Source organism: Micropterus dolomieu, linkage group LG21 (assembly GCF_021292245.1).
Source record: "Micropterus dolomieu isolate WLL.071019.BEF.003 ecotype Adirondacks linkage group LG21, ASM2129224v1, whole genome shotgun sequence".
Classification (NCBI taxonomy): Eukaryota; Metazoa; Chordata; class Actinopteri; order Centrarchiformes; family Centrarchidae; genus Micropterus; species Micropterus dolomieu.
This window is the reverse complement of record NC_060170.1, coordinates 35,558,141-35,571,606: the sequence shown is the minus strand read 5'-3', so window position 1 is coordinate 35,571,606 and position 13,466 is coordinate 35,558,141. Positions and strand designations below refer to the sequence as shown.

At 46.5% G+C, this 13,466-nt stretch overlaps 2 protein-coding genes across 2 annotated transcripts in view; both read right to left on the bottom strand.

The window, feature by feature from the left end:
- Positions 1-5,634, bottom strand: part of LOC123960184 (nucleus accumbens-associated protein 2-like) — a 14,366-nt gene extending 8,732 nt beyond the window's left edge. Inside the window, exon 1 of the mRNA XM_046034796.1 lies at positions 5,528-5,634. The gene's annotated coding sequence lies outside the window, so the exon portion shown is untranslated. The remainder of the gene's footprint in view (positions 1-5,527) is intronic.
- Positions 5,635-11,558: 5,924 nt separating this feature from the next.
- Positions 11,559-13,466, bottom strand: part of LOC123960368 (sulfhydryl oxidase 2-like) — an 8,427-nt gene continuing 6,519 nt past the window's right edge. The window contains exon 5 of the mRNA XM_046035050.1: positions 11,559-13,281. Coding sequence (XP_045891006.1) covers positions 12,737-13,281 — 545 coding nt within the window. The 3' untranslated portion in view covers positions 11,559-12,736. The remainder of the gene's footprint in view (positions 13,282-13,466) is intronic.

Genomic DNA, 13,466 nt, shown 5'->3' with positions numbered 1-13,466 from the left:
GAAGCATGACAGAGGGCCGATAGAAGCGTGACAGAGGGCCGATAGAAGCGTGACAGAGGGCCAACAGAGGGCCGATAGAAGCGTGACAGTGGGCCAATGGAAGCATGACAGAGGGCCAACAGAGGGCCGATAGAAGCGTGACAGTGGGCCAATAGAAGCATGACAGAGGGCCGATAGAAGCGTGACAGTGGGCCAACAGAGGGCCGATAGAAGCGTGACAGTGGGCCAATGGAAGCATGACAGAGGGCCGATAGAAGCGTGACAGTGGGCCAATGGAAGCATGACAGAGGGCCGATAGAAGCGTGACAGTGGGCCAATAGAAGCATGACAGAGGGCCGATAGAAGCGTGACAGAGGGCCGATAGAAGCGTGACAGAGGGCCAACAGAGGGCCGATAGAAGCGTGACAGTGGGCCAATGGAAGCATGACAGAGGGCCAACAGAGGGCCGATAGAAGCGTGACAGTGGGCCAATAGAAGCATGACAGAGGGCCGATAGAAGCGTGACAGTGGGCCAACAGAGGGCCGATAGAAGCGTGACAGTGGGCCAATGGAAGCATGACAGAGGGCCGATAGAAGCGTGACAGTGGGCCAATGGAAGCATGACAGAGGGCCGATAGAAGCGTGACAGTGGGCCAATAGAAGCATGACAGAGGGCCGATAGAAGCGTGACAGAGGGCCGATAGAAGCGTGACAGAGGGCCAACAGAGGGCCGATAGAAGCGTGACAGAGGGCCAATAGAAGCATGACAGAGGGCCGATAGAAGCGTGACAGAGGGCCAACAGAGGGCCGATAGAAGCGTGACAGAGGGCCAACAGAGGGCCGATAGAAGCGTGACAGAGGGCCAACAGAGGGCCGATAGAAGCGTGACAGTGGGCCAACAGAGGGCTGACAGAAGGCTGATGAAGGCTGAGTGTTTATTAATTTTAATCAATCAATATAGTTATAGTATAGTGTCTCTCCTCTGTGATCAACACAAAAGTCTGCTTCTCTGTGAATGTGTTTCACTCTGACGCTGCAGGACAAAACACATCTGAACTAACACTCCCTGTGGCAGAAGTGATGTCACACAGTCCTGGAGTACACCTGTACGTCGCTGCAGCAAGGTGAGACACAACAGCAGGTAAATACAAAGCAGTGTTTAGCAGAATCAGATCAAAAGCAGCTGAAATGTGTCCACAGAGCGACTCTGACTGAATAGTTAGTCTCTGCTCTCTGAACTGAACAGTGGAGAAACAAGGAGGGAGTCAGGGGCGAGAATGAATTCCCATAAATGACGCATCAAACAAGCCGACTGAAGGAGGGTCATGGTGACATCATGTCTTTCTACCTCCTGTCTTTCATGTCTTGACCTCAAGCGGCCTGTCCATTTGTTCCATTTCCTCTTTCAGCTTCAGGCTAAACACACAGTAAAATTGTGGCCTGACATCACCACATCCACCAGATATCAGATATCAACTTCATCTACCTACAGAGATCACTGTGTAGCAGCAGCAGCTGTTTCTATCATGAAAAAGCTCAAATGCTTAATGTGGAGTGGTGTAGGCAAACAGCCAGGTATTAAACATCACTAAGAACACCATCGCCACCACCACTATTTTCATGATCAACACATCACCACCATCACCAGATCACTATCATCTTCATAACCACAGCACCATCATTATCATCACCATCACCAATACCATCACCACCATCATCATCATCACTATCACATCACCACCATCACCAGATCACTATCATCTTCATAACCACAGCACCATCATTATCATCACCATCACCAATACCTTCACCACCACCATCATCATCATCACTATCACATTACCACCATCACCAGATCACTATCATCTTCATAACCACAGCACCATCATTATCATCACCATCACCATCACCAATACCTTCACCACCACCATCATCATCATCACTATCACATTACCACCATCACCACATCACTATCATCTTCATAACCACAGCACCATCATTATCATCACCATCACCAATACCTTCACCACCACCATCATCATCATCACTATCACATTACCACCATCACCACATCACTATCATCTTCATAACCACAGCACCATCATTATCATCACCATCACCAATACCTTCACCACCACCATCATCATCATCACTATCACATTACCACCATCACCACATCACTATCATCTTCATAACCACAGCACCATCATTATCATCACCATCACCAATACCATCACCACCATCATCATCATCACTATCACATCACCACCATCACCAGATCACTATCATCTTCATAACCACAGCACCATCATTATCATCACCATCACCAATACCTTCACCACCACCATCCTCATCATCACTATCACATCACCACCATCACCAGATCACTATCATTTTCATAACCACAGCACCATCATTATCATCACCATCACCAATACCTTCACCACCACCATCCTCATCATCACTATCACATCACCACCATCACCAGATCACTATCATTTTCATAACCACAGCACCATCATTATCATCACCATCACCAATACCTTCACCACCACCATCCTCATCATCACTATCACATCACCACCATCACCAGATCACTATCATTTTCATAACCACAGCACCATCATTATCATCACCATCACCAATACCTTCACCACCACCATCCTCATCATCACTATCACATCACCACCATCACCAGATCACTATCATTTTCATAACCACAGCACCATCATTATCATCACCATCACCAATACCTTCACCACCACCATCCTCATCATCACTATCACATCACCACCATCACCAGATCACTATCATTTTCATAACCACAGCACCATCATTATCATCACCATCACCAATACCTTCACCACCACCATCCTCATCATCACTATCACATCACCACCATCACCAGATCACTATCATTTTCATAACCACAGCACCATCATTATCATCACCATCACCAATACCTTCACCACCACCATCCTCATCATCACTATCACATCACCACCATCACCAGATCACTATCATTTTCATAACCACAGCACCATCATTATCATCACCATCACCAATACCTTCACCACCACCATCCTCATCATCACTATCACATCACCACCATCACCAGATCACTATCATTTTCATAACCACAGCACCATCATTATCATCACCATCACCAATACCTTCACCACCACCATCCTCATCATCACTATCACATCACCACCATCACCAGATCACTATCATTTTCATAACCACAGCACCATCATTATCATCACCAATACCATCATCACCATCATCATTAAACCATCGCCACCGCCATCACCATCATCACTATCACATTACCACCATTACCACCGCCATCACCACATCACTTTCATCTCCATTACCACAGCACCATCACTATAATCACCATCATCAGCACTATCACATCACCACTGTCACCACTATCATCGCCACCACCACCATCCTCACCATCATCAATATCACCATTACCGCATTACCAATACCATAACCACCATAATCACATCACTACACCACCACATCACCATCATCACTACCATCACCACACCACCATTAATACAGCACCATCACTATCTTCACCATCACCAATACCATAATCACTATCACCATCACCACTACCACCACCACTACCACCATCGTAACCATCATCACTAAACCATAGCCAACTTTGATATCACCATCATCACCATTATAGCAGCACCATCACTATCATCACCATCACCACACCACCACATCAGCATCATCTCCATCGTCACCATTACTACCATCACCACCGCCATCATCACATCACCGCATCAGCATCATCTCCATTGTCCCCATCACCATCATGATCATCGCCACATCACCATCATCACCACGATCACCACCATCACCATTAATGCAGCACCATCACTATCTTCACCATCACCAATACCATCACCACCATCATCACTATCACCATTGTCTCCATTGTCACTGCTATCATCCCCATCATCAAATCACCATGACCACATCACCATCATCACTATTGTCACCATTACCACATCACCATCATCAGCATCATGACCATCGTCACATCACAACCGCCATCATCACATCACTACACCACCACATATGCATCATCATCGTCACCATCATGACCATCACCATCATCACCATTATCACAGCACCATCACTATCTTCACCATCAACAATACCATCACCACCATCATCACTATCACCATCACCACATCACCATTACCACAGCACCATCATTATGATCACCATCATCATCACCCTCACCAATACCATCACCTCCACATCATCAGTATCACCATCATCACCATTGATACACCACCACGTAACCCTCATCGCCATCATCACCAATACCACCATCACTACATCACCATAATCATCTCCATAATCACTGTCACCATCATCACCATCACTACAATCACACAACAATCACAATCATCACCAGTCAAGTAAAGTCAAGTACAGTCCAAGATAGTCCAGCCCACTAGACTCTTGTACAGTAGAGTCCAGTACACTATAGTGCAGTATAGTAGAATGCAGATCAGTAGAGTCCAGTAAAGTAGAGTACAGTACAGTTCAGCAGAGTCCAGTACAGTAAAGCCTAGTGCAGTACAGTTTAGTACATTTCAGTAGAGTCCAGTAACGTATAGTCCAGTACAGTAGAGTGTAGTACAGTCCAGTAGTCTAGTACAGTATAGTTCAGTACAGTAGAGTGCAGTACAGTCCAGTACAGTAGAATGCAGATCAGTAGAGTCCAGTATAGTCGAGTGCAGTACAGTTTAGTAGAGTCCAGTTCAGTATAGTGCAGTACAGTTCAGTAGAGTGCAGTACAGTATAGTGCAGTACAGTTCAGTAGAGTGCAGTACAGTAGAGTGCAGATCCGGAGAGTCCAGTACAGTAGAGTGCAGTACAGTTCAGTAGAGTCCAGTTCAGTATAGTGCAGTACAGTTCAGTAGAGTCCAGTACAGTGGATTCTAGTACAGTCCAGTATAGAAGAGTCCAGTCCAGTCCAGTCTAGTACAGTAGAGTCCGGTACAGTAGAGTCCAGCACAGTACAGTCTAGTACAGTAGAGTCCAGTCCAGTCCAGTCTAGTACAGTAGAGTCCGGTACAGTAGAGTCCAGTCCAGTCCAGTCTAGTACAGTAGAGTCCGGTACAGTAGAGTCCAGTACAGTCCAGTCTAGTACAGTAGAGTCCGGTACAGTAGAGTCCAGTACAGTACAGTCTAGTACAGTAGAGTCCGGTACAGTACAGTCTAGTACAGTCCAGTAGAGGTGAGTTGAGCCTGCCTCAGAGTTCAGCTCAGTTCAGCGTTATTGTTGTTTACAGTGCAGCTGCAGCAGAGAGACAGACAGTCTGAGCAGACAGACAGCTCAGAGAGACAGACAGGCAGCAGGGAGACAACAGTGTAACCAGACAGACAGACAGGTAGAGACGGACAGCTGTTTTAAAAGAAGAAACAGAAACAGTTTCAGACAGTTAGAGGAGGATGGATGCGAGACAAGCAGACAGACAGGTAGCCAGAGAGACAGACAGCTCCTCACCTCCTCTCTGCTCCTCTTCCTCCACTGCTTCTCCTCCATGCAGCGGGCAGGACGGCTGGCTGGGAGAGGTTTTCTTCTTCTCCTCCTCCGCTCAGTCAACGCATCGTCTGGTGTGTCACAGGAGGGAGGGGGGGGAGGGGGGCAGAGACACAGCAGACAGCCGAGGAGGAGGAGGAGGTGGAGGAGGAGGGAGGAAGAGGAGGAGTCATCTGAGGACAGCGAGGGAGCTAATGCGGCTAACTGCCCTGCAGAGGACGAGAGAGGGAGAGAGAGAGAGAGGGCGAGAGACATAGAGGCAGAGTGTAGAGTGAGGGGCGGGCGAGCGAGCATGCATTACACTGCTTATCCACTACAGAGCATTAAAGACACACAAATACAGAAATACACACTAAAGACACACGTGTACACTGTCTCACACACACACACATACACACACACACACACACACACACTCAGAGGCTGTGTGTGTGTGTGTGTGTGTGTGTGTGTGTGTGTGCATGTGTGGCATGACTTGGCCAAATGCACAGCGCTGCATTGCAGTGCTGAGGCTGAGTTGGCATGCCGAGTACATAGCGTGCATACTGCGACTGTGTGCCAGGCTGACACACACACACACACACACACACACACACACACACACAGAAACAGCAGCAGCTTTTTGCAGCCTCAGCTTCCACCATCATAGTTCAGAATAGTTTCTAACATGAGAGACAAACAGAGAGAGAGACAGTCTGTCTCTAAGTCTAACTGTCTGTCTGTCTCCAAACACAGAAAGAGACAGACAGGCATGGTGTCTGTATTTAAAGTTCTCCATCCAGTATTAAAGAGAGAGACAGGTGGAGGTGCTGATGTTGAATAAGGACTTGTGTGTGCTGCATGTGAGTGTTTGATGATTGTGTGTGTGTGGGTGTAAAAGTGTCCATTTGACAATAAGAAAATAATTTAAATTGCTGCATTATTGTTGAGGGCACACGCTAATGTTAGCGTTATCTTAAGCTAATGCTAATGGCTCTAACTGGGAGGGTGAACAGTTTTGCTCTAACCGTATTGCAACTCTTTGTGATACTAACCGCTGGGGGCATAAACTCTGTCCTTCACCCACGGCTCGACAAGTCTAGTCTTGTCCCAACCAACCCCGCAGCATGAAGTTATTATTTCTCTAGATGAATGGTGAAAAGGCTTTGTCTGCGTTGAGTCGGACTACCTAAACGCAGTGTTAAAGACATCTTTGAAGGTTCTCAGTCATCCAGGTCACAGTTCTCCATGGAAGAGTTAAAACCGCAGGCAGCTGGTTTGAAGACACTGGAATATGTTTCATCCAATCAGCTTATTCAGTTCTGACGGACTGACAGGGAGTCCCAGCTATTTAACCTGTGTGGGTTTGTTATCAAGGTGATGGATACCGCTTGGTTCGTTAGTGCTCCTGGTTGTACAATGGTCTCTCTATTCTGGTGGTGAAAGAGGCCATTTACACCAGAATAGAGAGACCATCTCTGAACAAAGGATGAGGCGACACCACTTATCCACCACCCGTCCTTTTATCTCTTCCAGGCGGACTGAAGAAACATTCACATCTGGCCTCATGTGACGATGCCAACAACAGTCGTTTAGACTCTGCCTTAGGTGACTCCAGCGACTGTTGTTACAGCAGCCAGGAGCACTGACGAACCAAGTGGTATCTATCACCTGGATAACGACCCCACACAGGTTAAATAGCTGGGACTCCCTGTCAGACAGCCAGAACTGAAAAAGCCTCTAGGATGAGAGACAAAACATCTTCAACCAAGTCCTGTTGCCTTTGATTTTAAGCTCCCTTTGTTAAAGATACTTTTCACTTGGACTAAAACCTTATACTCAGCGCCTAAAGCCTCTGTTCACACCACTATGACCTCCAACAAGGACACGACTGCTGTCACTCTACGCTCCCATGAAAGAAATCAGTGAGAAGGAGAGAAATGACCCACAAGGTGTCACTCTACGCAGATGATTTATTCCTTTAACCTCTTAACATTCCAACGGCCCGCCTCATAGCAACTTAATCCACCGATCGATTATAATCCAACAAAAACGGTCTTGTTACGTTGTTAAAGGTCCAGACGATCCAATCCAGTAAAAACATTTAGTCCAAAACACATTATTCCATCAGTAAATCCCCAGGGACAGCTAATTTGCCCCAATAACAGCTCACATGTACCTTTCACAGCCTTCAATAGCCAACGAGAGCCTGTGCTGTAAGGGAGGGCCAGCCAATTGCAAGCAATTGTGCCAATGACTGGCACTTCGTGTAGCCAATAAAATTCTGCAAATTACAATATACAGCTTTGAGTAGGAAGTTCATGATCTACCATCAAAAAATCACATCTGCGTCGAGCTACTGGCTAAGACGGAATGATGCAGCAGCAGCCGTGTGCCGCTATGGGGCGGTGCCGTTTTAGAAATTAATACGCTGACATACACTCAGAAAAACCTGTGGAAAATAGTCATTTTCCATGGTATTGGTATGAAATTTAAACTATGATTAGTTAAGGCTTTATGCTGTGACCCTACAGTGTTTCCCAGCTGTAGTTGTCTGCATGCATTTGTTAGCAAGCATTTTCAAGCAGAAATGAAAAATATATTAGTTTTCATGTGTTTAAACTTATATTTATCAATTCCAGTAGCACTTACAATCATTCTGACTTTTGGGTTAGCCACTCCAGAGTGTTTCTTTCAGAGAAGCCCAAAACCAGCCATTTACTCCAGGTGGTTCAAGAACCGCGTTCAGTTTACTTTGGATCTGCCTTGAATAGGCGTTTTGCATGGATTTTACAGGACTGTTAAGAGGTTAAACCTCAAACCCAGAAAGCTCCTCACTCACTAGAAGTATTCAAAGTGCTTTACATATCTGGGGATATGTGCAACAAGACCATTTACAGCACTCCATAAACATAACTTTACCTGACTTCTAGACCATACCAAGACAGACGTGACCCGGTGGTCGAATCTCTAAATTTCTTTAGCAGTGTGTGCTACCAAGATCACTATACTTGTTCCAAATAATCCTGCTCACCCATCTTACCCACTATTACTGGGCTGCAAACAAATCTACTTGGACACTCACAGAGATACCGGGCAGACTTCCGACACCACTGTGTCACTCCTGACCTCTCCACTACCTCTAAACCTGGGTACTCATGTTAAAAATCCCAATGTTAAAACTTTCCTTAGAATCTGGAACTAATTCAGAAGAAACTTTTTCACTGACGACACTTGATCACCTTTTCTTACCACCACAAAAAGACTCAGCTTTTATGTTACGGTCAAGAGGTTGGTTTATTGATAAGAATTTTACTGCATTTGACCGCAAATGCAACAATAACAATATTCTTTATACTTCCCTGTCAAGTGTATGCCATAGCCTACGTGTAGCCCAGTATCCTAAGCCATCCCCTATGCCGTAGCATGACATGCACCTCCCCAAAAAATTTAACTACATGTTGTGGCAACACAGACAGGAAGAACTGTGACTGGTCGACTTGGTAGCATCGCATTTCCTACGAGGTCCCGGGAAGAGCTTCGTGCTTTGAAGACAGTTTTACTAGTCAGCCAAACCAGCGGCTGTCAAATGCCAGAAAAAATGTTTTGAGTTCATAAACCCCGCAATTCAGTTCAGTGGAGGGCTTAACCAGAAGTTAGCCAAGTCAGCTGGCAGAAATCAACACAAACAAACTTATAGTTCCACCGCCAACTAGTGTTTTGGTGGTGTAATTGCAGAGCGATGCAGACAAAACGCATGTTGTTGCTAAAGTAACCGCTACAGCTACAGCTAGGCGAGCATTTTACACCGCGTGTTACATAGTGACACAGATAGGTTAGAAAGTAAATGCTGGACTACAATCCAGCTGTTTTCAGGCAGGTCAGGAGCAGTGTTGAGATGGGAATGCTCAGCAAGTCGGAGCTCAGGACTCGGATCGACGACATGTCTTAAAAAACATAGAACCCGAGTTGGATGCGTTTCATTTGCCACACAACAGGACAAGTCAAGGCAACATTGACCCAGCTAATCTTAGAAGCCCCAGTTGATAAACAACACATTACGTGGTATTTCATACATTACAGGCTTGTAGCAACACACCTATAGGCAACGCTAAGACACTAAAAGTGCTAAAAAAAACCCCACAGCTTTTTAGGGGTCTAAGCCCGAGTGGGGATGGGAACCTGCAATGTCTTGCATTTGACAACCAGTGGAGTTGTGAACCCTTTTGTAATCCTTATGTTTTTATTTATTTTTTTATTCTTGCGCCACTAAAAGTGATACTGCAGCCTAAACGGTCGGCAAGTCCGATGGGCGCCAAACTTGGCACGGACCATCTCTGGACAAAGCTGATACAAGCTTGCGCTCCCCAGATTGATACGCAAAAAGATGTCCCAATTATAAGCTAACAAATATTTGCAAAAAACGCTAAAAACAGGAAGTGATGTCATATCTTAGGTTTGGAATGACTGAAGTTTGTGCACTAATGTGGCTTGCTGAGTGCATATGCAATGTTTGGTGGTGCTGTGTAACATCAATTATCTGTTCCTCTATAACCACAAGTTGCATCGACATGAAACCTGAGCCGAATTGTTCAGGATGGTCTCCTTACTCCAGGGACCTTCCAGGGCTGTTATTGCAAATTAAAGACGTCAAAAAAATCCCATTGACATACATGAATTTTTAAATCTCCATAATCACAAGTCCGATTGATACCAAATTTGCCTCTTTTGTTCCACATGGGCCCCTGATGACGCCTGAAAAATTTGGTGCAGTTCAACCTAAAGGTGCTGCTATAATTGAAGCTGAAATACCGTGGGAAAATCCTATTTGAATGGGATTTAGAACCAAAGGACATTTTCGTAATGTCTTGCGTGCTATTGGCACCTGCCCAGCAACTGCAAATGGGAATTAGCTTTTAGCTATATCTACTACAGCACATATATTGGGCATTGTCCCTGTTAAATAAATAAATTTTACTGACAGTCGATGTTTGCGGCCGCCTTGCTTTCTGAACTCATCGTCCTCTGAGTTCAGCCGAGTTTACGAGCAGGAACTCCGACATCAGGGGGTGTTTCATTTGTCACCTCCGATCTCGGAAATATAATAATGTTCAATAATGCGGAAAATGTTATTGGGGCTCGTTCACTTTGCAAACCTCTAACATGTACAAGATGTATAACTCAATAAAGGAGATGGAAAAGGGCAAAAAGCATAATATGACCTCTTTGTACAACCTGAAAACATTTTGATGTCACCTGTTAAACAGTCACATTGAGGTGTTTTCAGGATGTTGAAAGAGCTCATATTATGCTTTTACCCCCTCTCCTTTATTGAGTTCTACACCTTTTCTGTGACATCACAGGGATGAAAGCTAAACACGCCTCATATAACGCTCGCCGAGCGGCGACTCTGACACGCCCTCAGAAACAGCGAGCTGCAGCACACAGCTCTCCTCTCCCTTCCAAACACCAGCTACCCTCCAGGCAGTCAGTGGACAGAAAGTTGTTCCTGTGATGTAGAGACAGAGCTCAGTTAAAACTTTATGGATACAGATTAATAACTCACCGCTCTGAAACTCTCGCTCCAGTCCGTACGGCTGAACCCGAGCCGTTTACCGGCTTCTCGCCGACCCGCCCTTCTCTGCTTCTGATTGGCTAGTAGTCCTTAACTATGAACTGAGCATGTGCAACTCCCAACAAAGATCATTTAGAGACAAGATGCATCACTCCATAGCTAAAACGAAGGCTTCTACACAGGCTGAAAAGAGGAGCTGCAGCAATGTGCAGTAGGACAAACATATAACCATGGAAACCTGCTCTGGTACAAACACCTGAATAAGATGAGGAACCTGAACATGAGCAGAATATACGACCTCTTTATTATAAAGTTGAGTACAGTAGATCCACAGTATTACTAAGCATGTTATGAATGTCTGTTCTTCTTCATGTGGCCGAGGAGTTTGAAGGAAGAGCAGCATGATGAACACACAGAAATGAAGTAGTGACTCGTGACAGGGTAATTTAATGATCAAATTTTATTCAACCTAACACTGGTAACAGCGGCTCGCCCACAACTCACAACACTTCTTATTAATGTTCACATTTAATAAAAAAAATAAAAACATTTTCACACACGAGGGAGTTTCCTTTTACTCAAATTTATTAAAACTGAGCTGTTTGCAGTTTCCACTGACGCTCGTTTAATCTGAACATTTAAAATATCGTTAACAGAACGGGGCCTTTAAACGTCCCACCCTGCACATATCTGGGTTTTTAAAGGACCCTTCTTGATCAGGTATCAGCTGATGTTTCATTACCAGGTTTTTTAAATTCAGTATCTGTCCAGATCCATCAGGACGGCTCCGTGTCTCACAGTTTAATTAAAGAAGAACAAACACACCTGCACACAGAGGAGGAGGCGGGGCCTGAGAGGACAGGTGAGTCTACCGTCAGCAGGTTAAACATTTGGCACAAAGTGAACACAGCAGAACCGGTACAGGTCTGGTCCATGTCAGGCTCAGCGTCCTGCTGGTCCATCATGTCCACGTCCCTCCTGTGGAGTTCAGGGACTTTTAAATCCAGACCATCCGGTTCAGTCCAGGTCTGAACACAGACCTGCTCACGGGACACAGTTTGAGTTTCAAATGTAAAAATAAATAAATCCAGACCTTTAGCGTCCGGTTTAAATAAAACAAATGCAGACCAGGTTCCACATCTGAGCCACTAAAATCCACAAATCCAGTCCAGAGTGATCCGGTTCAGGGCTTGGTACGGGGAGCACCTTTAATATTTACTCTGGACACGCCGACACTTCTGATAACATTTATTGAAAGATGACGACGGTTCTCGCCGACAGGAAGGCAGTTTGTGCTCGAAGATCCTCCTGCAGCCAAGTTCTCTTTTTCACAGGTTAGAAATCCAACCAACCAGCTGGCCTCAAACTAAACGACAGCTGATCGGGCAGACGGTCGGCCCAGTTCTAAATCTAGTCTGGCGGACTGGACGGCGTCTGCAGGGCCTCCTGTGACCTCACGCAGCTGAACACGGGACGCCATTAATGTAGTTTAGAAACCAGCAGCAGCCGGCTGAAAAGGCTGAACCACCACAAAGATCCGCTTCATACGCCCCTACCAGACCTGGACCTGACTGGAACTCGAGCTGGTCCTGGATAAAGCGGTCTGGTCCTGGTCTGGGTCACACATGGAGGCGGGAGTGGCGGAGTTTCCACCTTCTGGATCGGACTTTGAAGAAGAAGAAGAGGAGCATGAGGAAGAGGCAGGAGGAGACGTAGAGGACCACACACAGACTCATGTCCACGCTGTTAAAACCCAGACCCAGAATCCAGACACCTCCTCCTGCTGCTGCTGCTCCACCTCCTCCCCCCACACCCAGAACCTCCCCCCTCTCCTCCCCCCTCAGAGCGTGGGGTCCCGGTCGAGGCTCCGGCTTCTCCTCGGCTTTCCTCTCCGGCTCCTTCTTCTCTTTCTCTCCTCCTCGGTGCTCCTCCTGAGGCGGGCCGGTCTGTACTGGATCAGGATCAGGAGGAGATTCGGGGAGTCGCGGGGGAGTCAGCGAGTATTTGGGAGACAGATTGGAGGCGCCGTAGTGATGTCGGAGGAAGAGGAGGACGTTGTCGTGGTTCCAGACGTGGACGCCATTTTTCTCCTCATGGCAGGAGGAGCAGAGGGAGGGGCTCGGCCACGGAGCTTTAGGGAAGAGGGGGTCGTCACTCAGAGAACCTGGAGAGGAGGAGGAGGAAGGGGGGAGAGAGAGAGCGAGCGAGCAGAGGAAGGAGAGAGAGAGAGCGAGCGAGTGAGAGAGCGAGCAGAGGAAGAGAGCGAGAGAGAGCGAGCAGAGGAAGAGAGAGAGGGAGCGAGCAGAGGAAGAGAGAGAGAGAGAGAGAGCGAGCAGAGGAAGGAGGAAG